At 36.7% G+C, this 27,790-nt stretch overlaps 1 protein-coding gene across 4 annotated transcripts in view; it reads left to right on the top strand.

Annotated features, from left to right (window-relative positions):
* The window catches only part of zbtb20 (zinc finger and BTB domain containing 20), a 60,611-nt gene extending 43,967 nt beyond the window's left edge, over positions 1–16,644 (top strand). For all 4 annotated transcript variants that reach the window (XM_084115747.1, XM_084115749.1, XM_084115750.1 and 1 more), the window contains exons 3-4: positions 7,111–8,676; positions 13,561–16,644. In XM_084115747.1, coding sequence (XP_083971873.1) covers positions 7,131–8,676; positions 13,561–14,114 — 2,100 coding nt within the window. In that variant the 5' untranslated portion in view covers positions 7,111–7,130 and the 3' untranslated portion in view covers positions 14,115–16,644. The remainder of the gene's footprint in view (positions 1–7,110; positions 8,677–13,560) is intronic.
* The last annotated feature ends 11,146 nt before the right edge of the window (positions 16,645–27,790 follow it).

Here is a 27,790-nt window from a genome sequence, read left to right as displayed (position 1 = left end):
AGAGCTTGTTTTGCAATGTGATGACCTGCAAATATATACACCCTCTCTTCCTTCCACTTTTCTGATATTAAAAAATGACACCACGGCATACAGAAGAGAAACCCTTCTGTTTGCACCATATACTTTGTGTGTTGAATATACACAAATATAGGCATAACTGTATTTGGGTTAAAGGAAACATTATCCTAGAGCTGCAAACTGAATTCTCTATCACTACTGTACATCTGTAGTCATGTACATACACGTCATGCCCGTGGTCAGGGGAAGGCTAAGCTTTCCCCAGCCTTACACACACACTCCGCTTGTTTATTACAGTAATGAGAATATAATGAAAATCATCATTGAAAATAATGAGAATTACATATAATCTCAAAAGTAAAATGGATGCATTACAGTAATGAGAATTTAGGGGTGGGGGGATGAGGAACGTGCTTAATTGTCATGAAAATAATGGCGTAATACTAACAAATGATTGTGGTCCTAAAATATGCTTCATTTTCTTTTTGCAAAATATTAATTCTTTTGATTTCAGAGTTGAATATGTTTGCTTATCTGCATTGTTGTGCTCCCTACAGACACACACACACACACTTGTCTAGCTGCCATCGAATTGTCTGCCAGTTCTGTTTCTTAAAAGGATACCCTTGTGAAAAATAAGAACACTTTAGCATACTTTCAAAAAGAGCACTTGTTATGCAAATAATATACTTTAAATTAATATATTTACATGCAAATTGAAGCTAATGTTTTAGGACATGTAACTGAATGTTAATTGCACTTCATGTTTAAATTTATATTAAATGAGATTAGCTGAATGTTATTTTTTGCCCACTCAAGTAGGACTTAAGTACATTCAATTTCAAAATTGCTTCTGCTATCTTTGAAATATGTATAAAGTATATCACCTAATGTACTGACAAGCATTTATGGTAAACCAGAATATTCTTTAGTTTAATGTCATTTCTATTGAAACTTTTAAATACATTTGTAATTACACATGCTTTTACAACTTTCTAAAATATATTAACTTTAAATGTAATATCAAAAAACACACTACAGTTCAAATTATATGAGCTTTAGTATGTTAGTCAACACATTAAAACAAGTCTACTTCTTTAAAGCACCACAAAGATTATTCAAACCTAATTATTTAATTTAATTTTTTAAAGTAAAACCTTTCATTTTAAATTATTACAAAGTGCGCTTTTTAAAACTCTCTTTAAGAAGTTGCCTTTTATTTAATTTATATTATATTATCTGCAAGGACCGTTTTTAAATATACTATTAATATATGAAGAACACTACAAGTGCACATTCGATAAAGGTCCTGTCCTGTCCCAAATGGCACATTTCATATGCGCTTACAATGTCGCACAACTGTGGACTTACAATGGCCGGCATGTGTGTGTGATCGCGGATTCCGCTAGACCACAGGGCGTCCCATGGGTCATTTTAAGTGTCAGAGGGGTGCTCGCGAGTCGATATGCGCCCTCAGTGCGAGTATTTAGGGTGCTATTTGGAACAGGGCCACAGTTAAGCGCACTTCTTTTTCACTAGGGATCATGTAGCGATGTCCTGTGTTATGAACTAACCCAAACATCCTAGGAACCTCATAGCAATGCAAAAAAGAAATCCACTTTTTGTCCCCATAACGTACTGTTGGGAACACCTGAACAACACACACACACACACACACACAACGGTTTAACATTTTACAGAAACATGTCTAGACACAGAAGTACATGGTGTCTCTTCTTTGTCTAAAAGAACACCTAGCATCGATAACCTTCAGAAACGATGCCTAATTCCTAGCCGTGTCATCCTTTAAGTCTCAAAGGTTGCATGTTGTTTGCTATGAATCCTGAGTGAATGGTCTGTTCTGCTAACCTGTCTTTTCACATCCTTTTTCACCACACAAACATTTAAATGCTCTTGAAACCATATGAGTTGAGAAATGACATTTCAGTGTTTTCTTGGGAATAGTAAACACTGCTATTTTAAAGTTTGCTATTGTAATGAGCTACGGGAGTGTAGACTTGGATTTACGCTTTTATCCCCGTTGTTATTGAATCATGGGAGCAAACATGTTGTTCATGTTTAAAGTACACTGCCGTGCACTGTTGTTTTCTAGGATTCTTTGATGAATAGAAAGTTCTATTTCATTTATTTGAAATAGAATCTTATGTAAAATTATAATTATAAATTACAAAATAATTGTATAACAAAGTATATTAGTTATACAATTAACTGTCTTTACTGTAACTTTTGATCAATTTAATGCATTCATTGCTGAATAAAAGTATTGATTTCTTTTATTTATCTCCCCCATTTTGAACTTTCTATTCATAAAAGAATCGAAAAATTGTACATAACTGTTTTCAACATTGATAATAATAATAATAAACGTTTCTTGGGTAGCAAATCATCATATTAGAATGATTTCTGAAGGATCATGTGACGCTGAAGACTGGAGTAATGATGCTGAAAATTCAGCCTTGATCACAGGAATAAATGACTTTTTAAAATATAATCAAATAGAATGTTTCAAATCAAATAAATGCAGCCTTGGTGAGCATAAGAGCGAGCAAACTTTTGACCGGCAGTGTATGATGTTCAAAATAGATGTATACATCATGCGACACAGTCCTCATTCCTTATAGAGAATAATTCAATCAACATATGCATCAGTGGAAAACATGATACATTGCATATACATTCCTGTGTGGTTAAAATAACTCGGCTCTGTCTCTGACATGTAACCCTCGCACACACGTTCATGCACTTTAAACTTCACAAAATACATAATACAAGTGTAATAAAGAATAATAATACTGAAAATAACATTAAACAATAACACAGAGCCGTAATGACAGTGCTCAGAGAGGAATGCACGTTTGAAAAGGAGCAAACAGTGTGTGCTTTCAACTTTCGGTGTGCGAGTTTCTGTAAGGTGACGTTTTGCAAAGGGAACTAATGCTTCTACTGTCCACAGCAAATACGACTGATATTCAGAAGTGTTTAAACTCTTCCGGGCATTTTTAGGAGTTTCAAAGCCTTCTGTTGAAAAAGGGCGCAGCACCTCATAGAAAGTAGACATTTTGTGTTCTCTCCTAAAGTGTTTGTATAGACAGACGTGTGCTTGCAAATGCGGACCAGCGTGAATGTAAGCTTCAGAGAAGTCTGAAAATAATTCATTGCGTGAATAACGATCCCATGGACCCATCATAGCTTGATTGATTTGATTTACTTAATTTTTGATTTCAAATGTAACGCAAAAGCGAAACGCATGCTGCATGTGCAGACGAGTGCTGGCCAGTTCACACACTAGCTCAAGACTGCCCTCTGTCTGTGAAAAGAAAAGCTTTTTTAGGTCACTGTTTTCCAGCCACTCCACTTTTCATAAATAATGTCTCCTGTGTGCTAATTTGTGATAGTTTAATGCTGTTTGGTAGGATTTACTCAAAAGACCTGGCATTGCCACCTGTTATGTTGTGAAGAGCAACATCGTTCATTCAGTGTGTTTCTCAAGATTGTTGCTATTAGGCGAAAGGATTCAAACCTGCACTGCACATTTTGTGTGACTCCCTAATCTAATACACCTGATTAAACTCATCAGCTCAGTAGAGACTACAAGACCTGTAGTGTGTGTGTGTGTGTGTGTGTGTGTGTGTGTGTCAGAGACATAGGCATGTGTCCGAAATCGCCCCTATAGCCTTAAATAGGGCACTATTTAAGGGAACAGCCATTTGTAGTGCCGTCTGAAACCATAGTGGACGTTATTGAGTGCACTCATTCAATCCCATAATGCACCGCAATAACGAGTGTACAACCGATGTTGATTCAACAGCTAGAGAATACCCATAATGCACTGTGAGGGTCGCGCTGAATGAATTCCCGCGTCTCGCCAGAAGAATCAACCATCCATCCATATTCCAAACCGCTGATCCAATGTGGCTACAGTGTAATATTGTTCCTTTTTAATTGATTATTAAATTGTTTAATTAAGGTTTATACATAGTTTCCATGACACTCATGGAAACGCTCACTCGTTTTCATTCACTCTTTCAAATGGACTAACAGGGAATGTTGACTGAGGGTATGAGGAATGGGCCATAAGGTGCATCTTTATTCTTATTTGTGCATCCTCGCTTCCTTTCCTCGCGTCTCAGCTCCAGTCCTCATAGGATGCGAGGGAAGAAAACGAGGACGAAGGAATCGAAGGAAAGCTTATTTGTATATTGTAATTTTCTTGATCACTCGTGCGTCACTTAAAAGTGTCATCAGCTGCGCTCCAGGATCTTATGGACGCCAGGAAAACTTTGAGGCTTACGTGACTCTGCTATGGAAAATCTTGAAGGTCACACTGTATGCTATACTGTATATCTCATCTCATCTCACTGATAGTACACAGTGGAGAAAACATTCATCAGTCATTAGTCAAACATGTAACGTACACTTTCCTGATCAGTGGGATTAGATTTTCTTTTTTTAATAGATAGTTTATTACTTTATTACACAATTTAAGTAGAAGTAAGTAAACAAATGGGATGGGATAAACCCTGGGAAAGAACCCAGATGTATGCTTATTGGGTAATAGATGATAACAGAAATGGTATATATTTGTAACAGGATAGTGAGATGATCTGCTGGCGTCTCGGCTTTGTTGTTTTGTCCTCTATTGACTAATCTTTTGGCATCTGGAACTTCTTGACTTCAAGAGATTTTTTGCTAAGAGGGAAAAGACCTCATTATTCCACTCGTTACTCGCCTTCTCGCTGTGCAATTAGAGAATTGAGAGGTCCTTCAAGATGACTAACTTTGATCTGTTTCCGGGTTTGAAAACTCCTGGGCTAAAGTATAAATGCTTATAATTTAATATCATCACGTGTAGCTTTACGTCTAATGTGTGGTGCCCTGATCTAGATTATAGATTTAGAAATTAGTTCTAGGTATTGTAGAATTATAGTGTTTTACTGTCTAAAGGCCCGCTCACACAAAGGACGATAACTATAAAGATAACGATATAGATCTAAAATTCGTTCTATAAAAGAATAGCAGAGTCCACAACACAGCTATAAAAATAACAGCACAGAGAAATTATATCATTGGAATCACTTTCAGAACAATTTTTTTTAAGCTGAAAACATTGATTATCGTTCTTGGTGTGAACGGGCCTTAAGGGTTAAAATTGCATTTCATTTTCTGTCTTTAGGATATCATGATATTTTGTTTTCAGCGTTGGATTATGGTATTTTTGATACTTTTTTTTAACTTAAATATAATACTTGAAAAATAACATGAACTTGGATTTCAACATTAACATTTTAGGCTACAATGTATATTATGTAAGCCGAGGGATAGTATGTAGATGCAGTAAATAGTCACTATTTGTTTTTATATGCCTTCATTAGTTCATTTAAATCGTTTTGCTGTGTGACAATACTAAAAATACAAATATTCCATGGAATAATATTCCATACATCAATTCCATGCACTATATTAGTTTTACTTATGAAACTGCATGCATAATTTAAGCAAACAATTAGAAAAATGCCGTTTAATGAAATTTATAGCCGGGGTGTATATGCCACATTGCAGGATGCAGGTATTAAGCTAAATTGACACATTGTTTCCAATAGTTAGTCACATGCTGCATCCATGCAAATAAGTAAAGCTTTAAAGAGATTTGCATTGTGGGATATTATATTCTGTGGAGTGTTTGCAGGAATGTTTGGAATGGAATACTAGCTTACTACTTATTGAATACTGAACACTGTACACTGTATATTAACTACTGAGTTCAAGTGAAACAGTAGGTATTATTCCTCAATAAATGTTATGCTGCTTGATAATCACATGACCTCACTATATTTGTCAGATGACCCCATTACATTTGCAAGTGGCGTCCAATTACTTAACCTTGATAATTTTGCATTATAAATCCATATGTGTGGATGGATGGATGATGCATCCTTGAGTGCCATTTTCCGGCAGTTTCGCTCCAGCCTGTTTCAACATTAATATGTATATATATATTGCAAGCCTACATTTAATAATCACATGTAAATATACTACCACACTTCTCGTATTGTTGCTGCAGTGTATAGTACTGGGGGGGGGGGTACAGAAGTGTATGTGTAATATAATATAATTAATATAATATAAATGCTTAGAATGTCAGCACATCAACAGGACATTGTTCTAAAATAACTGAGACACTGTGATACTCTCTGCTGTTTGCTACATTCGTACAAACAACATCCCATGACCATTTTGTCCATATGGTAGAGACAGAAAATGAATACACATTCTACAGGAAATATGTCAATGAACAAAAGCAGTTACAGGCCATACACATTCCCTAAGATTATGCAAGATTGAAGCACATGTCTGTGGTTATCAATAGTTTATTTATTGGTCATTATTAAGGCAATTAAATTACAGCCCTAAAGCAATGGCAATCTCTATCTGTGCATTTCACAGTCTAAGCTTTGTAAATAGTTTTGAAAATAGCGTGTGGAAAATTCCAGAGACACTCCTTCTGTTATTTGTTATATCATCATAAATCTAGCATTTCTATTATTTTGTGTTTTCTTAAATCATTTATATTAAATAGATTCTCCACCTCAATCTTAACTTTTTGAAAAAGATCCTTCAGGTTGCAAACATCATTGATGCAGGAAAAGTTTTTAGTATTTGATGTGATTTTTAGTTTTAAGTATTTGATTTTGTACAAATACTGTAAGAATCCATTTTGAACATACCCACATATTGTGCATCAACAAAAATGACCTTAGCACCAATTGATTAAGTCAAAAATAGCTGCAAAAGTTGCTAGAAAGCTCTAGCATGATTTGCAGATTTCACATTTTTTATTTTTGCAGTGAAATTAGCTTACAGTAGCTGACATTGTAAGTGTAGCTTACAGTAAATATTTTTCAGAAAATCGTGTCAAGTTACCTATCTATATAGCCCTTTTTTAAATACAGAGTTCATTTCGGCTGTACAACATCTCTAAAAGAAAATAGTGTCAGTGCAATCAACATAATATTGCTGGATGTGTGATTGATCTGGTTTCTGTTTGTGTTTGTGTTTGTGTCTGCCACACAGGTGACATCAGGTGCAAGGGGATGACCGAACGCATTCACCACATTAATCTCCACAACTTTAGCAATTCTGTACTTGAGACCCTCAATGAGCAGCGAAACCGCGGGCACTTCTGTGACGTGACTGTTCGGATCCATGGTAGCATGCTGCGAGCTCACCGTTGTGTGCTGGCTGCAGGCAGCCCCTTCTTTCAGGACAAGCTGCTCCTGGGCTACAGTGACATCGAGATCCCCTCTGTGGTTTCTGTACAGTCCGTCCAGAAACTGATTGACTTCATGTACAGCGGTGTGCTGCGGGTCTCCCAGTCCGAGGCCCTGCAGATCCTCACAGCTGCCAGCATACTTCAGATCAAGACCGTTATCGACGAGTGCACCCGCATTGTTTCACAGAATGTTGGCATTGGTGGATCTGGCAGCTTTTCCGTCGTCCCAGGGGACTCGGGGCAGGAGACACCACGGGGAACCCCTGAGTCTGGCACGTCCGGTCCCAGTAGTGATGCCGAATCAGGCTACATGCAAACATCTCACCAGAGCCTTGACCGCGTTTATTCCTCGCTTTACTCCAGCTGTTCTGGGTTGGGCCTGCAAAATGGTACCCGTGGAAATCGCTCCCACTATGCCGGTGCTGCGGTGACGGCCAGCTACGACTCGCCCCTTCAACTACAGCAGAAGGAGGGAGGGCAGGACCCTGCCTGGATCACACGCATCCACGAGCGCTCGCAACAAATGGAGCGCTTCCTGGTCACGTCGGAGACTACGCACTGCCGCAAACAGCCTCGTCCCGTGAGGCTCCACACTGGGGATATTCACATCAAGCAGGAACAAGGGGACGAGTACAATTGCTACGGGCTTGTGGACTGTCGTGAGGACAGCGAGCAGCTGGAGTGCATCGAGAGCGAGCCCAAAGGCGAGAGCTTTGACTCCGGCGTCAGCTCTTCCATTGGCACGGAAACGGATTCCGTCGAACAGCCTTTCTTGTCCGGGTTCGGTCGAGACAATTGTCCGAATAAAGTCCAGCAAGGTGAGCGGGGGACCCCTGTGCAGATCGAGGTCAACGATTCATCTCCCGAGCAGACCCAAGAAGCGGTTGAAGATGGTAGTGGAAACGGTCCTTCTCAAGAGAGCGGTGAGCTTGGAATCCAGCAGCCGCCTCAAGCAAACCTAGCGTCCTCCCAGTCGATGCCAGGTGGGCCATACCTGCGGCCAGGTGAGCCACTTACCAGCAACCTGCGCATGCCCCTCACCTTGACCAGCAACTCCCAGGTAATGGGAACGGCAGGCAACACTTACTTGCCTACACTCTTTGCAACCCAGTCAGCCAGCGACAACAAGCCTTTCCTCTTCAGTCTGCCCCAGTCCATTGGGAATCAGCAGCCCCAGTTTGTGGCAGTGCCCTCTCCCAGCATGCCTCCGTACACCAGTGGACTGACGGTGCCACCCGGGGGAGGTCAACAGCAAGGTGGTGCGGCGGGGGGGCAGCATGGGGAAAAGAAGCCCTACGCATGCACTCTTTGTTGTAAGACCTTTACTGCCAAACAAAACTTCGTCAAGCACATGTTTGTGCACACTGGTGAGTACCCTTGGCCTTCATCTCTGTATTATGTATGTATGTACTGTATGTAGTTACGTTTTATCCAATTATATCTAAATTGCTTTTACAGAAAAGCTAGTCTGAAATAATTAAGGTAAGCTTTTGATTCTAAATGGATAATTGGTAGCAATTATTAACTTCTCTGTGAATCATCCTTGTTGGCTGTTCTCTGTGGATTAGGTATTATAAGTTTATTTCAGCAGTTTGACCTGCAATCATTAGGACCTCAAAGATATCAATATGATTCTTCAGTTATTGGGCTTTCAGACACAGCTCAATAGAACCAGAATATGCATCATTTATGAAAAGAAGTGAGGCTGTGTATTTTTCAAGCCTATGCCAGAAATTGAGTTCAGTCAGTGCATAGCTTAAGGTAGCAAGGCATAACAAATGTGTTGAGTTCCTTCCCCCTCACTTTGGAAACCGCAAGTCAGATTTTTGCTGTTATAAAATGCAAACAGTGCAAGTGGTCGTGTGAGTGACTAGCCACTTAAACCTAAGAGCAAAAGAGGACTGTGATTATCACATATCAGCAGCCTATTAACTTTAATTTACGTTAATAGTTAACCGTTATTAAGCAAATACTTTATCCTGTTCTGTACCCTCTTGAGGCATTACAAGCCATGAGACCAAACTGATTTTATTATCATGTGTGTCAAAATGCCTTTCTTGTGTATACTTAAAATATTATGATAACTACCATAGTCAATAATTAAAGTTTTTACTTAATGAACTCGGGGCTCATTGGTCGACAATGGTCGAGAATTCAATCTATGACTCCATGAGATACATCCTTTAATAGCTGTTTTCCCTTAGGCAAAGTCTAAGCTTTACACAGAATATACTCAGGCTATTTGCCAAATGCATGCTAGTTGCAGTTTTCTCATTGTGTATATATATATATATATATATATATATATATATAGGTGTGATCTTTTCCCAGGAAAAAGTCTGCGCCTATGTTTTGACATGCCACAGAATAATTGACATTTTGGGAAGGTGCTTTTTTTTTTTAAACCAACTTTCAAGTACAGGTGCTGGTCATAAAATTAGAATATCATCAAAAAGTTGATTTATTTCAAGAATTCAACTTAACAGGTGAAACTAATATATTATATAGACTCATTACATGCAAAGTGAGATATTTCAAGCCTTTATTTGTTATAATTTTGATGATTATGGCTTGCATCTTATGAAACCCACAAAATCAAAATCCCAGAAAATTAGAATATTACATGAAATCACACAGTAATTACACAGTGATACCATGGTCATTGAACCAGGTTTTGGTTCTTTTGGCAGTGTGGGCAGGTGCAAATCCTGCTGGAAAATGAAGTCAGCATCTCCATAAAGCTTGTCTGCTGAAGGAAGCATGAAGTGCTCTGAAAATGTCCTGGTAGACGGCTGCGTTGAGTGGACAGCACAGTGGACCAACACCGGCCGATGACATGGCTCCCCAAACCAACACAGACTGTGGAAACTTCACACTGGACTTCAAGCATCTTGGATTGTGTGCCTCTCCATTCTTCCTCCAGACTCTGGGACCTTGGTTTCCAAATGAGATGCAAAATTTGCTCTCATCAGAAAAGAGGACTTTGGTCCACTGTGCTTTATTAAATCCAGAGTAAACGCAGCCGTCTACCAGGACATTTTCAGAGCACTTCATGCTTCCTTCATTTTCCAGCAGGATTTGCACCTGCCCACACTGCCAAAAGAACCAAAACCTGGTTCAATGACCATGGTATCACTGTGTAATTACTGTGTGATTTCATGTAATATTCTAATTTTCTGGGATTTTGATTTCGTGGGTTTCATAAGATGTAAGCCATAATCATCAAAATTATAACAAATAAAGGCTTGAAATATCTCACTTTGCATGTAATGAGTCTATATAATATATTAGTTTCACCTGTTAAGTTGAATTCTTGAAATAAATCAACTTTTTGATGATATTCTAATTTTATGACCAGCACCTGTACATTGAAAACATCAAGTACATCCTTAACTCTTTCCCCGGCAGCGTTTGAGAATGGGTGGGGTCAAATCTGACGTTCTACATTCGCTATGTAGTCATGGGATATTAAAGTGTCCATCATATGCACACTTCAGAATCTCGCCAGAAGTAGTAGATCATCCGGGTACTTTTTGCCTACTCTTTCGTGAGTACTGTGATTTTGGACATACTTCTTTTGTCACATACTGTTTTTCACTTGCTATATAGTAGGGAATTGGGATGCAGCCCTGGTTTACGCAGATCTTATTCTTCGCTTGTTTTTGGATCCGGAGAGGCTGTAGTATTTCAGAAGATGCGTAACAGCGCCCCCTACCGTATAACAGTGAAAACACGGATTGCCAGAATAACTATTGTTTTGCAAATAGTATTGCAAACTATTATTCTGAACCTTTGTCTGGTCTCACACAGTAAAGTACCCAGCCCTCAAAAGTGCATTCAGTATGGCAATGTTGAGTTAAGTAAAATAATTAATTTGACACTGTGAACTCCCGAAGTAGATTACTATGCAATAATGATCTGTCTTCAGGACAAAATGTAGTCTGTGTAATCTTATATGTTTATTTAAAAAAATCAGACTTTGATCCCTTATGCATGCCATAATCACATGAGCTTTTATCAAATAGTATAGCACAAAAGATATTTTACAATAACACCAGATGTAATTGCCTGTGAGCTAAAAGATTGTGGCTGCCAAGAACATAAATATGTAAATAAATGATAATGTGTATGGCCTTTCAATGGAAATGATAAGAGTTTCCAATATTTTTAAGTATAATAAAAATTTACACTAAGTTACTGTAATTGATTCATTTACTGAAACTGATTTTTCATTTCAGAAAGGAACAGCAATATACATTTACTTTTATCGCACTGTTCTGCCATAGTAATAATTTTTTCTACCATATTTTTTAAAATCACTTTTCTTGTTTTATAATGTTAATGTATGTCCTGTAAACTTACAGCACAGATCTACGCCAGTTTGTTCCAGAAGACCAACATACATAGTAAAATTACAAAACACAGTTGCAGTTATTTTTAATTAATTAGGCTATTAATGCTAATAATAACAGTATTTCTCAAATTTTCAATCTTCATTGAAATACCATGTAGAAATTACTGCCCTACAAATTAATGTGATTTCTGATGGTAATAATGACCATGAAAAATGTCCAAACTTCCACTTTTTCCAGTTCAATCTAATTTAAATGAAAACATTTTGAGTCAGGGTCTATTAATTAAATTATATTATACTATTAAAATGCAGGTCATACACAATGACTTAAATACTCTTCTATGATAAACATGTTTCCAGATTTTGATCATCAATACCATCATCAAATCAATATTCATTTTAATTTTTTTTTTTTTTGGTGGGGCAAATTACATGAGGTAACACTAACACTTTACTTAACTTAAAGCCTTCATGTATAATGCATTATAAAGGTTTTAATAATAATAATATTTTCATAAATAATTTTAACCATAGTTAAAATGCATTGTAATATTTTGCAGATTCCTTGTTACATCTGAAATTGGTTGTTTGGTTTGTCATGTGTTTTAATGCATTTCACTTTCTAAAGGTGTGTTCAATGAATAGATAAGTATTATAATGTATTATAAGGTGCATTACAAGGGATAATTAATAAAGGTTTTAAGTTAAGTGTTACCTAAAAGCTTTATGCAACTTTAGATTAGTTCCGTAGACATCACTGGTGCAAAAAATGTTGAGGATGAAATTTTAATGTAGCTTAAACATGTTGGCTGTGCTGGGCTTTCAGATTTCAAAATTGTACATTACTGTTGCTAAGCAACCACGGCACTAATTAATTCCATAATTAAGATTAATAAATTTAGCAATATTAGTAACCTGCATGCAAAGTTCAACTTATCAGAAAAAGTTACAGATGTTTTAAAAAGCAAGAATGACAGGAAAAACATATTTTAAATTTGTACTTTCTTTATCAATAATTAAACTGTTATTTTGGCATTTAGAATATATGCACAGAGAATTTCATGTCAAATTTTGCATGAAAAGGTTCACAAAGAGTTTGAGAGGCGTTATTAAAAATCTAAATGCAGACATATTTGTTCTTAACAAATAAGAGGAACATATGTGTGTAACTTCAGAGCTTTCATGAATATAACACACGGTGCATATTGCTAAGCATCTATTTCATACTTATCAATGTCTTCATTGATATTACCTGCATGCAAAATACGGTAAGTTTTAGAAGAACCTGCAAAGCTTTGCTGCCTGGATCTGTAATAACATTTTCAAAATAGTAAAATGAAATGTGTGATCCCTAGTAAAAAAAAAAACTTCACTGAAATGTATACATTTATTTCATAATAAGTATACTACAAATCCATTAACATATTTACTGACATATCGCTTGAGACTTACTGATGTAAATCTTATAATAAAATATTTATTTGGAGTGCTTCTTTATTGTCTTAATATTGAGCCTAAAATTAGTAAGGATAGTATGATCTCTGTATAATATCAGTCTTTAAATGCAAGATATTTAAAGTGTACCTAAAGTATATTTGCAATAGTTCCATTTTAGCACAATCAAATATATAGCACAATCGTATATATATTTAGTTGGACCTCAGCACTATTTCCGGGTACAAAATGAGTTGTTCCAATTTAGCAGACTTTAAGTATCAATTTAGTACTATTGCAGGGTATTTATATTAAGTAGGTAAATGTGTACAGTGTACTTATCAAATTTAGAATACATTTTGGCATATATATTAATTTTTCACGAAGGCTATGATAACGGTTTCTGCAAGAGTGCTTTGGTGAATGGTTCTTTCTAATGAGTCTGTGCTCTGTGCTCTCGCAGGTGAAAAGCCGCACCAGTGCAGCATCTGCTGGCGTTCGTTCTCGCTGAAGGATTATCTTATCAAACACATGGTTACACACACAGGAGTCCGAGCGTACCAGTGCAGCATCTGCAACAAACGCTTCACCCAGAAGAGCTCCCTCAACGTCCACATGCGCTTGCACCGCGGAGAGAAGTCCTACGAGTGCTACATCTGCAAGAAGAAGTTCTCCCACAAGACCCTGCTGGAGCGCCACATGGCCCTGCACAGCACCGGGACCGGGGTCTCCGGGGTCTCCGGGGTCTCCGGGGTCAGTGCCGCAGGAAGCGCCGGAGGCCCCGTGTCCATCCCAGTCCCGATGGCCGTTCCAGAGCCGGGAGCGGGAGTGGTGGCCCTGGCCATGCCGGTGGGAGGGGGCGGAGCCGGGGGCGGAGTCGTGAGCACCGGAGTGGGCGTGGCTGCGGAAGCAAGCTGCCAGGAGGGGACCACCTACATGTGCTCCGTGTGCCCTGTCAAGTTTGACCAAATCGAGCACTTCAATGACCACATGCGCAAGCATGTCTCCGACGGATAAGTACAAACTTACGTAAACACGAAAAAGAATTAAATGATAAAGAAAACGGCACTAGATTTTTTTTTTCTTTTTTTTTTTCTTTCTTATATTGGGGCATGAAGAGTAATGAGTATAGACACTGGCACATTAAGTTTTCTAGAAAAAAAAGAAGCGTTTAAATTCTTTTCTTTCTTTTTTTTGTTTTTTTTTTTTGTCCTTGCTATTCTTAAAGAATAAAAAAAGATGGTGGCCTTAAGGCTGTGTAGTTGGATAATGATCCACTGGCTGGATCCATACTACTGGCCTCTAAATGTATGCTTTCCTTAAATACTGATTTATGTGTTGAACACTACCGAAAGGCCTGCGAAAGAACACACAAGAAAAAAAAATTCACATGCTCGCACACACTCTGGCATACGCAAACACAAATACACATACCCATGCATGCACTCACACGCACAAACTACTTATACACACTTATATATGGTAGAGGTATTTTGTACGTATGTGTATTTGTGCATGTGAGCGTGCGTGTGCACAAAAATAAACATTGCAGTGAATTTTTTAAACTTGTAGATCTTTTCCCATGTAGACCGTATTGGACACTATAAGCGTCCAAGCTTACTGTGGTATAGATTATTAAAAAAAAACACAAAAAAACTTTGAAAAAAAACAAAAAAACATTTGGCTCTAGATTCATTCTAAAATATTGATGGTCACATGTTTGCCTTTTTACATGCGATAAGAACAGGAGAGTTGTTCAATTTGACACTGGGTTTTTATTTATTATTATGGCATTGAGGGATTATGATGTTGATGTTGTCAAGGTACAAGCCAGTTTTACAAACTGTACTAAAATGGGAATTTTCGAGTGGCTTGATGGATGAATGAATGATTATTACGATTATGACATTTTTCTTTTCTCCCGCCACACTTTTTTAATGGTTCAGGTCAAGTTTACAAAACAAACAAACAAACAAAAAAAAGTTTATCGATGACAGTATTCGAGCAAAACCTTTGAATGCCGTTAACAATTTCCAATTCGTTTCGCATACACTGCCACAAAGAAGACGACTGTTAGTTGACCTCTTCCGCTTCAAAACGAAATGTGATATAAAGTGTTTCATTTGCTCCATGGTTCTGTTTTTTTTTTTTTTTTTTGAAGTGAAAAAAAAAAAGAGGCAGATTTAAGTATGCAAACAGGCCCAGAATCCAAGTTAATTGCTGCTCCTCACATGCTCACTTTGAGACTGTTATCAGCTGTAGAATCCAACGTCATGTGGATATTTCTCTAATTATTAGTAGTTCTCAGTGAACATGGGAAACGTTAAGCTATTTGGAGCCATGGGCTAGATTAGATCAAAAGTGAACTGGACAGAAATAACCTCCTAAAATGCGTAAAAGTGATGCATTTCCTGTTAGTGGCAACTACTGTGACTCAGTTGTTTGGGCCGGTGGGGTGACTAAAATGCACTACTCCTGTTCCTTAAGCCCCACCTAGTGGCTCAAACAGCCGTCCTTGTTTTTTGCCTGATTGGAAATGCAAGAGAGAAGGGGAAGGATATAGGCAACAGAAAAAAAAAAAATAGAAACATCTACTGAACCACAATAAAATAATAAACACGGTCATTCTTCTTTAATATACCACAGCTCTCCAAACAATAAGAAACATTCCCAGTTTTACCGATATCTAGACATTGTGTGTGTATTTCGGAAGTGAGTTCGGAAGGTTGTATTTTTGGTGTTATGTCACTCGGAAGCTCTGTGTTCATATTTGGCTTTGTTATACACGTATTTTATGGATATAAAAGACTCATTTGCCGTGCAACTGCAATCAGGCAATTTTGCTCACTTATCTGAGTAGATACACCTTTGAAGTGTCGTTAAAATGATGACAAAATGTATCAATCAGTTTATTTCGACTTTTTTCCATTTTGGGATTTGGTCGCATAAGTTGTAGGTTTGAAATACAGTGCTACTTTGCACATTTACTTCAAAATCCTGTGCTTAAACATTGAATTGTTTTACTTAAGAAATTAAATTCTATGATTTTTTTTTTCTCTTTTTTTTCATTGTTTATAAAGGAAATATCTTTTCTTAAAAGCTTGATAAGAGGACTGCATTGTTTTCTTGCATATATGTTGCACTGCTTAAACCAATAAGTGCACTACTGTTACCAGAGATGTTCTAGTTTTTAGAGATAATCTTTTTTTCCCTTTTTTTTATCAAATATTTGGTTCTATAGATCACTTGTGCTTGAGTAGCTTTGTTCCTTTTTTTTTTTTTTTTTTTGATTAGATGATTCAATTTTTCATGGCTTTGTTATCATCACTTGCTATTGTATTTACTTTGTGCTGTTTATGCAAGGTTTTTTTCTTCTTCTTCTTCTTCTTCTTCTTCTTCTTCTTTATTTATATTTAAAGCATTGTGAGCTTATCCCTGGTCAGATCCTAATGATGTATTGCTTACACCACTTCCATCCCTTCCCACATCCCGATGCAGTTAATTCATTGAAGCAAATGCTCGGTTTTCTTCTCATTCATACCAAACTAAAAAAACAAAAAACAAACATTAAAAAAAAAATCCATAAAACCACAAAACCACATTTTAAAAAAAAAATTGTAGTGTGTGCCTAAATATATGATAAATGTCTTTTAGAACAAGTAAGTTTCTACGAGAGGGTCGTTGTGCAAAGCTTTTAGTGCTGTCTAGGGATCAAGCACATTTATGTATGTGTTTGTATGAGCATGTGTGTGCAACATGTTTGTGTGTGTGTGTGTGTATAATCCTCTGGTATGTCTCTATGTGTGTGCTGTACAATTTGTGACGCCTGAACTGTAGGGCTTCCTTTGCAATATGCAGTACAGGTACGGCAACAGTGACAACATGTAGTTTTACACACTTAAGAGTGCATTTGGTAACTTTCTCGAGAACAATCATTACTATATTCCCTACAATAAATAACACGAGGAGGAACGTGATGCTGTTAAGGCCCTTGCTTTATTCTGAACGATATGATCTGGCCTGACCCAGCGCTGTCCCGGCGAACGACAACACGCCTGTTGAATATTCTGTATCGTGCTGTGAGACCAAACACCGCTTTTTATGCTGCAAAGCTTGGCCGCGGGCTGTTCTGTATCGGTCTGAGGTGTTGCCTTAGACTAGCATACGTGTTTGTGGAGAGTTTAGTGCGAAGCTTGCCGCGCCGTGATGAGTAGTAGCCAAACGAGAGATATGTTCTGTCGGTTGCATTTGGCCTTTCTTTGGATAATCAAGGAGAGTCCTGTCTCCTCCATTTGTAGTTTTCTCGGTTCTCAATTGTTGATATCGCCCATAGTAACAGTCCATACGAATTTCGAACACACCAACCTAAACATGAACATTTCCACCATTGAAACACCTAATGAGTGCTACTTGAGAGCAGATAAATCAATATCACTTCCAAATGATAAGCTATATTGTTCAAATAGCATCTGTTGGGTGGGAGGGGATTTACATTGGCCATCAGCTGTGTCTTTAAGGATAGCCTTAATCATGTTTGAATCAAGCAACCAAATGCAATATTGCTTGTGAAGGTGCTGTTGCAATTTCTTGCGCTTATTTTACACGTGGAAAGGGCAGAGAACAGAAGGGGACAGAAAAGCAACCTTGCAATACAGTATTGGACGATTGTCTAGTGATGGTTATGAGGGACGTATACGTATGGCTACGTGCAAATCGCTGATTTCTCTTCTCATCGTGGTATAGGCTCATAACCATGCATGGAGGCAACGGTCGCCGGTCCTCGTATCAGGCTTCATATATTAAAGCCGTCTCATCTCGCTTGTGCTGGAGTGCTATTGGAGGCTTTAATGTCCGATATTACTGTTACTCCGTGTTTGTTCATATGTAAAAAGCGAAAAGCAACAACTACGACGACGACGGCGACGACGACGAAAAAAAATAGTTTTATCTCACAGAGACTTTGTTTAGCCAAAATTGTGTAGTTTGTGAAAGTGTAATAATCCGCACGAAAATATTTCGACACAATTCAGATGCTTAAACGTCATAGTCGTCGATCCGTCGCATCTAGACTGGACACCGTTCTCGTGGGCTCTAAAAAGCACTATGACGATCACTTCTATGGCTAGTTCAGATAGACTTTTTACATTACTTACAGTATATATTTACAGTTCATAAATGTAGAGTTAGCTTTTATTTTTGTTTCTGCTTAAAATGGTAATTTTACAATACATATGAATTTTCTTCAGTGTACAGTATAGATACAGCGTTCTCTTTGCTATTACAGTAAGTCTTCTTTTCTCCTTGCTTTTTAACAAAGGTACATTTTTTAAAAAAAACAAAAATCTTAATTTATAAATAATATCTATTCCTAGAGTATAGGCTTGTGGGCACAGAAAAGACCTTGGAAAACATCACCAATATTTATGTAGGAGCAGAAGATGTTTTGCTCGCTTGACAGAGTGAATATTACTCGAAACATTGGTTTTATTGTACGCTCAGAGTTTTTCCGTAACATACAAGATATATTGTGCATCCTGTAATAATACTAAGTGGATTTGACGATCTAATGCTTCAGTCGGTCAAATTCAGCCCGTTTTTTTTCCCATCTCCATTTTTTAAACGGTCAGATTCAATCTATCTTTCATCTCACAGTTTTTCCTTCTTCTAACAAACAAAGACGTGATATTCTCTACTACACGATGGTCAAAATAATTCAAAACAAGAGTATCCATGTGTTCATCAGCATCTACAACAGATAGTACTGTAACCAAAACAACACCTAACACTGTACATGTGGATTTTTACAATGCCTCTCCTTTGTAGAAGAAAAAAAAAATGATGAAGTGCCTCTTTTTACAGCTCCAAGCTTAATAAAGCTCACAATAATACTGTTATTTTTATTCTGTAATAATAATACAGTAAAAACAAAACAATATTCACTGCCTAAAATTAAACACACATGCATATTTATCAATTTTCAGACAGATCCCTCTATGAGGCAAGTATGAGGATTACCAGCAATAATAATCACAAAATAGATCTGAAATGTCACAAAAAAGACTTTGACTTGTAACATTCAAGGACCACTAATAAGTAAGGGAGTTTTATTGTGTTTTAACCCCTGAAATCACCAAAATGAAGCTTATTTTTTACTACAATATACAGTGTTATATTGTGTCCAAAGTTCCCCTGTTAAAGTTAACTTAAATTCATTTTTCTATCCAAACCTGCCTTTATAAGTTTATGATTATACGTCGCGTATTTTAAATGCCCTATTGAAAAAGTCTGCATTTTCAATATGCAGTTTATTGGACATTTATGTATGTGAACGAAACAAACAAACAACAACGTAAAAAAAAAAAGAAAAAAAAAAGAAGATCGTTCTTCCTTTCTATTTCCTCTTCTTCCTCTCTTCTCTTAGATGCTGAATTTGCTTGAGATGACATCTTTCCTTTCGAAGATGTTAATGCTATATGCTTTTGAGCAGTTGTTGTTCTACATAATCAACATAATATTGTGTACACCGTAATCAATATTGCAATGGTTTATGTGAAAAGAGGTCATTGTTGTTCTGTGATTTTGCCAGAGTTTACAGACTGTAAACTGAAACTAGAGTATAGAGACACAGTGAAAGCGAACTGTTTTTTGAAGAATATAACAGAGTAAATGAGAACCGTTTTAATCTTTGTAGTCGGTAGACAACCATATCATACGTTCAATACCAAATTTATTTTATTTTTTATTTTTTTGCCAGAGGTTGAATATGTAAGCATGCTTGTGATAACACACTTTTCTAAGTAACACTTCTCTTTCCGCGTTAACAGCTCTGAATGGTATTCACTATTGATTATATGATATTCTTCTGCTTGTATCATAGGCTCAAATCCAAAGACAAAGCATTTACTCTATTTATGATGACAGAGTTTGTTCGTTCGTTTGTTTGTTTTTCAGAAACAATAGAAAATTATACATATATTTACAGGACAAAGTACAATACAGATTTTAACAGGAGAAGCAAGCAAACATAAAATATCTTTAGATAAATCATATATATATATGTGTGTGTGTATATATATATATATATATATGAAATTTCAGATACAGATACTGCAGTTTCTTAACTAATCACACAAGGCGTACTTCTAGTATTAATGCTGACTACACAACTGTAACACGTGACATGCACGATTCCCACTTTTTACTGGAAAACGCAAGTGTGCTCATGTCATTTGCATGTTTTCTTGGCCTCTGAAACCTGGGAGTTCATCTCCTATTGTGAGCCTAGTTGGGATTTGGATTCGGGATAGTTTGAATGCCTTTAGCGACACCCAGTTTTCAGCAAGGCCACTCAGTGGATTGTATTTAAGGGCCTGCAAGGAATGTAGTGAGGGCCGGACAGATGCTGGTGCTTGTGCTGGGCTTTTCTTAACTGTGCGCTACGTGTTTTGCGCTTTCTCTATCTTCCACAACCGCTGTATACACTGAAAGGAATCAGTCTGACCTGTTAAAATGGATCTCAGTTCATCAGTAACAATAGGTGTTTGTGTAATACTAGCATTTTTAATCAAATTATTAATCAATTAAGCGGTCGATGTAACAGAGTTTGTTCTGCAACTACAATGCCTGCAGTCGTAATGAAGATTTCCTAAAACTAATACATTTTTATATCAATTACTGGTGGAATATAATCTGATGTTGGACCCAAGTCAAGAATACATTTTTACGCATTTCTAAACTTCCCCCATAAGTACACAAAAAATGTTTTCAGATCATTTCATGATAAGAAATATTGACGTCAAATTTGACGTTCATTTATATTCATTATTATAAGGTTTCTAATGTTTCTCATATGTTTTTGTAAACCCAAAAATTTATGTATTCTCAATAATGATTTGGAGAACCATGAATTTCTTTGATTTTTATTCCATTTTAATTCTACTTCCCTAAATGAAAAGTGTTCCACCTTAATTAAAATTTTCAATTTTGAATGGAGGAATTGGATTGGCATTAATAAGACGTCCCTAATTAAAGGTACACTATGTAACTTTTGGCCCTCTAGCGGTTAAAAACAAAACTGCATGCATTTTGTGGGAGAACATTGTTTTGGTTGTGCTTCGGCTCTGCGTGACTGCAGGTGAAGATGAACCATCCTGACGGGCCTAAAATATATAAACTCTTATAATAGGCTCACCATAGTGAATCAGAGTAACACAAAACACATTTTGGGAGAAAAAATTATGAATTTTTTTTTACTTAGTGTACCTTTAAAGTCTGAATGATGGACAACCCTGCTGTTACTGGTGACCTGGGATGGGGATTTTGTTTACTCCTTTAACAAGTGCCATTTTGGGCAGCATTAGTTTTCTGAAACATTGACACAATTTGACTTCTCTATTACTTCCTACAGACTGTTTGTGGAAGGTGATACAGCTTTGTGGGTGGACAGAAACAGGAGAATGTGACACTGTAACGTTCAGCCAATTAGGTTGTGATTACAAAATTTAAAATGGGGTCAGATTTTACTGTGTGAGGAATTGTGTGTTAAAAGAATGAGACAAAACTGAGGTTACAATCTTCACAAGAGACTTTAAAACAACACTATAAAACCAGGAAAACTCAGGCTGTTAAAAGCATAGAGTCCATCGCACCATACCATAAAACAGTCCATAAAAATCCTTGTGTGTTGAAGCGTCCCAATGTGAGCGTCCACCAGTGTACATACAGTCCGAAAGCAGTGATAATTCATAAGCTTGAAGTGGCGTCTGGAAAGGTGTGTCCGCAAGCGGGAACTCCTCACTCCAGAAAAGTGATTGGTATCTATTGTGCCCCCTGTTTGTTTCTCTTTACACAAGTGCAGTTCCTGCTTCCTGTCATGTGATCCCTCCCAACCACACATTTCTTAAAGACATACACACTTAAAATGTTAAGAGGAAGAAAATGGACTAAGAAACACGTAGTCCAATTAAAACTCTATACTTGTACGGAATAGAGCAGTAAAACAGTGTCACAACACAACATGTAGATTTATTGAGATTTAGGCAGATCTTTCCTGACATTCAGTAATTAGTCATACTAAATAAGCGCTTTTTATGTTTTTGGTAGAAACTACTTTCAGCTACACTTTCAACTATGATTTACACATAATCTCTATACAAGTACCGTAATGAGAAACAGCAAATATAAGCATATTTACATGTATTCCTTTGGTAGATGCCTTTTTGATACACAACTAGTGCATATAGTTTAGTGTAGCAAACAGATAGATGATATACTTAGCTCTGTAATAATAATATCTCTTAAAATGACCCGTTTCATGGAATCTTCTTCACACAGTTTTTCCACAGGATCTCAGTCCGGTAGAAAAGCAAATATTATTATCTTTGCATGTATGTTGAATGTTTGGATTCGGTGCCCATTTGATTTAGTCTGTTTCCAAATGAATTTCGACTGACCCACAGTGGATGCTTGCTTGGACTTTAGACACTACTCATTTGATAAGCACTTATATCTGATCCTTCTAATACCATAATTTTCTGTAATCTTGATCTGAGTTTAATGTAGAACTGAGGAACCGTCATAACACCCTTAAACACTCCTCTAAAATGTCTAAAGTGCGATTTTCACCTTCATTTAATGTACTGCTTAGCTTAAGAAATATAAAACATAACAAACACAAAAAATGCGATTAAAGCCCTGGTTATAGACGTTATTCTGTTATCAGTGAAATTTGAACGTTTTTCGGACATTAATATGGAAATGCTGCAATACAACTGCTCATTTGAAGGTGAATGTTTGGGGCCACTCATTTTCTCTTTTTTTTTTTTTTCTTTTTTTTTTTTAATACAGCATGTCAATAAGAAAATATTTTATTTGAAAAAGGCTTTTGGAATCTTTGCATGATATAATAATTTTGGCATAGTTCACTTGTTTGTTTGTTTTCTTTATTCTTTTATTTGAATGTTTTAACCTTTGTTTTTTAACCATTCTTATTGTACCAAATGTGCTATTGCTGGAGCAACACAAAGCAAACAAATTAAATATCCAAAGCTCCTAAAGTCGAATTTGAACGTAATTCATTAAATTACCAATTTTTTGTTAAGTCTGAAAAGGATATTGTATATCCACAATATAGACCATGCAGGTCTGAAAAGTTTCTGTTAACACCAAAGAATTATGTCAATTTCAACAACAGAAACACACACACACAAAAAAAAAAATCCTGAAATTTGGTCACGCTTGTGAAATATGTGCATCATATTCATTGTGTGCTCTGATAACACTGTTGATGGGCAGAAAAATAGCCTTTTTTGATTCCATGGAGACTCCTTTAAATAGTTTTACCCAATTTTTGATATGTCAAAGTTAATTATTTCCTAATATCTTTAGCTTCAGCAACATGAAACAAACATCTAACATGAAAGCAATTGCACTGATACGAGATAAATTGATTTTCATCCTGTTTTTCTTTCTTCCTTATTTCAGCTGCTCCGCTTCGTGCAATGGATGTTAAGATTCACTCGTTATTTGTCAGCATGGACCAAGCGTTTCATTTGTTGTGTTTGCACATAAGTTTGTTTAAGAGGTTAATGTACCAAAAAATTGGCCTTTATAAAACAGCTCTATAGCGAAATTTCCAGCAGTGAATTTTTTTCAATTTCCTTAAATTAGATATGAAATCAAATGAATAATATATGATGGAAACACATGAGACATTAGTACCGCCGTTTTATCTTCAAGGACCAAATTCCCATTTTTTTTTCTTTGTAACATATTGTGATATCATATAATCGATGTAAAAGAAGGTGTAATGTGAATATTTGGATGGAAACGCTCATATCACGGTAGGATTTTACCCCTTGACAAATAGACAATGTAGTATCATGACATGGGATACTTTACTAGCTTATATCTACTGCCATATTTAGATTTGTGCTGTTTTGTGCTGTTTAGGTGACGACATTAGAGCCTAGCTGATTTAAAAATCAACGTTTTCAAAAAGATTTGGTATTTTTCACTGTTTGAAGCCATATCTTAAGCCTTGTTTTATTCTTGCACTAGCACATAATTTATTTTCACAAACTTCATTATCTTTTTTTTTCTCACAAGTTTATATTGAAACATTCAAACTGAGCAAAATGTGGAGCTGTTGTAGTAAAGGTATTAAACATTTTACAGTATTCAAACAACCTTAAAATTAAAATCTGCGGTTGTCCTTTTCATTTGTGTTTGTCCAATTACTATTATTATTGTATGAGAAATTTGTTTGCTTTACGATACCTGCTGTTTAGAGATATAGAATAAGGTTTGCGTGCGTGCGCGTGTGTGTGTGTGTGTGTGCGTACAAGGCCATTTTATTTTATTTTTATATGTCAAACACTGGACTAGAATAACTTTGTTTTTAAATTTGTGAGACATTATTTGTGCGACGTCAGTCGAGCCAAGTCAAATTCTGATTTGATTTGAATAGGGCTTTCATGAACACAACGCAGCACGGTGCACAGGATTGCTCCAGCCAAACACACTCAGTTTGTTCAGATACACAGGGTTGTCTACACTCAACTGTCTCTCTAATGAATTTGACCCCATTTGTTTTAGTTTTTTTATAATCCCCCTAATACCGTAGAGATCTATTTCCTTTCCCCCTCCCCACAAAATTCCAAGAAAATGTAAGAATGTTAAAGAAAGCAATTGCATGAGACGATATCAAAAGGCAAACCACTGAGAGAAACCACTAAACATACAGTAAACCACAGTTGATCCCTGTAGCAATCCGCATTGACTTAAACCCAAATACCACTTCTCAAACCAGAAAAGAATTTTGCACTAAAGTTATTCTTGGTCTTCTTCTTCGATAAATAGCAATAGAACACCGAACATAAACGTGAACCGACCGTGTAAAACGACAAAAGCTTTCTGTGCTCTTAAATGATGCTGTTTTGTTTAAGGAAAAAGGTGTGTTTTGCATTATTTGTTTATAGAGATACAACAGTGAGGATGTGTGTGATGATGCTGAGGCTGTAAAGTTAAAGAAAACCCGTATAACATGTCCAAGTTGTAGGTACATTAAATAAAATGAAATGCTTCCTGTTTCCTCTTGTGATCGTTTTGAACAATAATTTTCACCTTTTTTTTTACAAGGAAAAGAAGAAGTGGAGAAGGCAGGCTGTCCCAGAAACATGAAGACGTGTTGTGTGTGTGTGTGTGTGTGTGTGTGTGTGTGTGTGTGTGGTGTTTCAACACTAATGAAATATTTACAGGGGAATATTCATACAGGCCTGGAGAGATCTGCGAGTCGGAGGCCTTAAATCGAGCGCAAACATATACTTACTGCTTCTTGTTCCTAAAGCGTTTGTCCGTACTGCCATGTTTCTGGGACTTCGTTTTCTCGTAGATCAAAAGGCACGGTCCGGTTTCAACCTGCGAACAGGAACGGTTCTTTTCTGACCAAATCGACTTAAATCTTCATATTATCCATAAAGGGAGAACGTGCGATTGAAGCTGGTTTCGATGGATAATGACGTCTGGCAATCGTGAATATAGTGATGGTTTCCGGAAATAGTGGCTTTCCTGTTAAAACTGCTTTGTGGTGTTGCTGAGTTCGTCTCAATATGATGCGTGTTAGAGGAAGCATAAGTATGTGCCTTCATGTAATCTTCTCGGTGAGCTTGTTTTTAAGAAGCTGAAGCCAGCCAGTTGTGTTTGCACTAAAACCAAATTGCTTTTGTGATGTTGGTTGTTTGAGCAAGCTTGTCGCGTCACTTTAGCCGTATGCATGAGGGTCGGTTCTAGGGAGAGAGCTTGTGTCTTTTGACTTCTAAACTAGTGCAGCTTAGCAAATCCCTGGAATAAAAGCTCCGCTTCGTTCTGTTTCGTTTTCGATCACGTCATCGTAATGTCTCGATATTCCATGTTTAAAAGAAGCACCAAACGCGCATACAAACATACCATGCGATATTTAACATGTCTGTGGAAAAGCCTGTCACACATTTCTCTGAATCAGTGGGAGTGCATGAGTTCATGAGGTCGCCTCGAGACTATTGGTCATGTTATTATTGGTTTGTGTTGCATTTGTAATTTATTTTTTGTTTTGTTTATTGAAACCTAAAAAAGGCCTACATGCTTTTCAGTCTTACAAATGCACCTTATTCTTACCTGTCTGGAACGGACAGGCTTTGTAATATCTCTAATTTAGCACCTTACTACACAGCATGATTTCACTTTATGCCGGTTTTGCTATACTTCCATGCATATGATTTGAAAGAAAAAAATAAACCTTATATATTTTGTGAAAATATTTAAAGGGATGTGCCAAAGTTTGGAGGCGATCTCCCTTGTTTGTATGTTTATTATTACCTTTTTTTTTTTTTTTTTTTTCTTCTGCTTCAGTTATTTCAGTGGTATCTCATGTAACCTTTCTTACAAATGTGTTTAGAAAAAAAAAAAATATTTCAGCAAACAGTATCATTACTTGCCATTTTACAGTAAGCCCTGTATTTTCACGTATATTTACCAGTGATGTGTATTTGTTATTAAACAGAAAATAGCCGTAAAAGCTTCATTATGTTACATAATATTGTGACTTTTTTCGAAAAACTGTGAAGACTTGCATATACTTTATACAGAAGTATTAAGCCTTAATGCAAAAGACTAAAAAAAAAAAGAGTGGAAGAATAACTGATTGTTGCAAAGTAAGGATGATTTTTTTGTAAATGTTACCAGCACCTTTTTTGTAATTTTCACTCTCTGAGGTATTGTAAGTTCACTCTGTTTGTGAAGTTTGAATATGAAGGAATAAAAAAAATAGTACTTTCCTGTACATTAAAGGATGGTATGATTTGTGTTTTTATTTCTGGACCTGTGGCTGTATTATAGAAACATAAATAGATGTAAAACAGCCCCTGGTGGATTTTGTGCAAATATCAATGCCCATATATCAGCCAAAGAAAAAACAACTAACGAGTAATAATCTTAAGTGAGATTTCATTTGTGTATTTTTACATATCATCATCTACATAATCTTTTTACAGAAAGTAATAGAGAAAATAAGCAGATTAGCCTGCGATGGAAAAGAATCAGTCGAGAGTGCCATCAGAAAGTTCATCGGAAGAAGGGAGGCATGCAGAACCTGGAACCGCTCAGTTCAGGGGATATTAATGGGATAGTTCACCCAAAAATTAACATTTTTATCATGTCATTCCAAACCCGTAAGACTTTCGTTCATCTCCAGAACACAAATGAAGATCTTTTTGATGAAATCTGAGAGCTTTCTGTCCCTCCATTGACAGCTTCGCAACTACCACTTTGACGCTTCAAAAAGTTCACAAAGAGATCCTAAACTAATCCATATTGAGCGGTTTAGTCCACATATTCTGAAGAGACTCGATCGCTTTATATGATGAACAGATTGAATTTAGGCTTTAACTCACACACCAGTGGTAAACAGAAGCTCAAGCATGTTCGCTTGATGTGCAAGAACCAATGAGGTTCATTCTCGTGTTACGCATCACGTTTGAGCTTCAGCAAGAACCAATGAGGTTCGTTCTCACGCATCAAGCCGGTTCGGTTGAGCTTCTGTTTATGTTCGCTGATCAATGTTTAAATGTGAATAAAAGACTAAATTCAATCTGTTCATCATATAAAGCAATCGAGTCTCTTCAGAATATTTGGACTAAACCGCTCAATTCATATAGATT

This window comes from Abramis brama (genome assembly GCF_963993115.1).
Source record: "Abramis brama genome assembly, chromosome: 5".
NCBI lineage: Eukaryota > Metazoa > Chordata > Actinopteri > Cypriniformes > Leuciscidae > Abramis > Abramis brama.
This window is presented reverse-complemented; position numbering and strand designations above follow the sequence as displayed.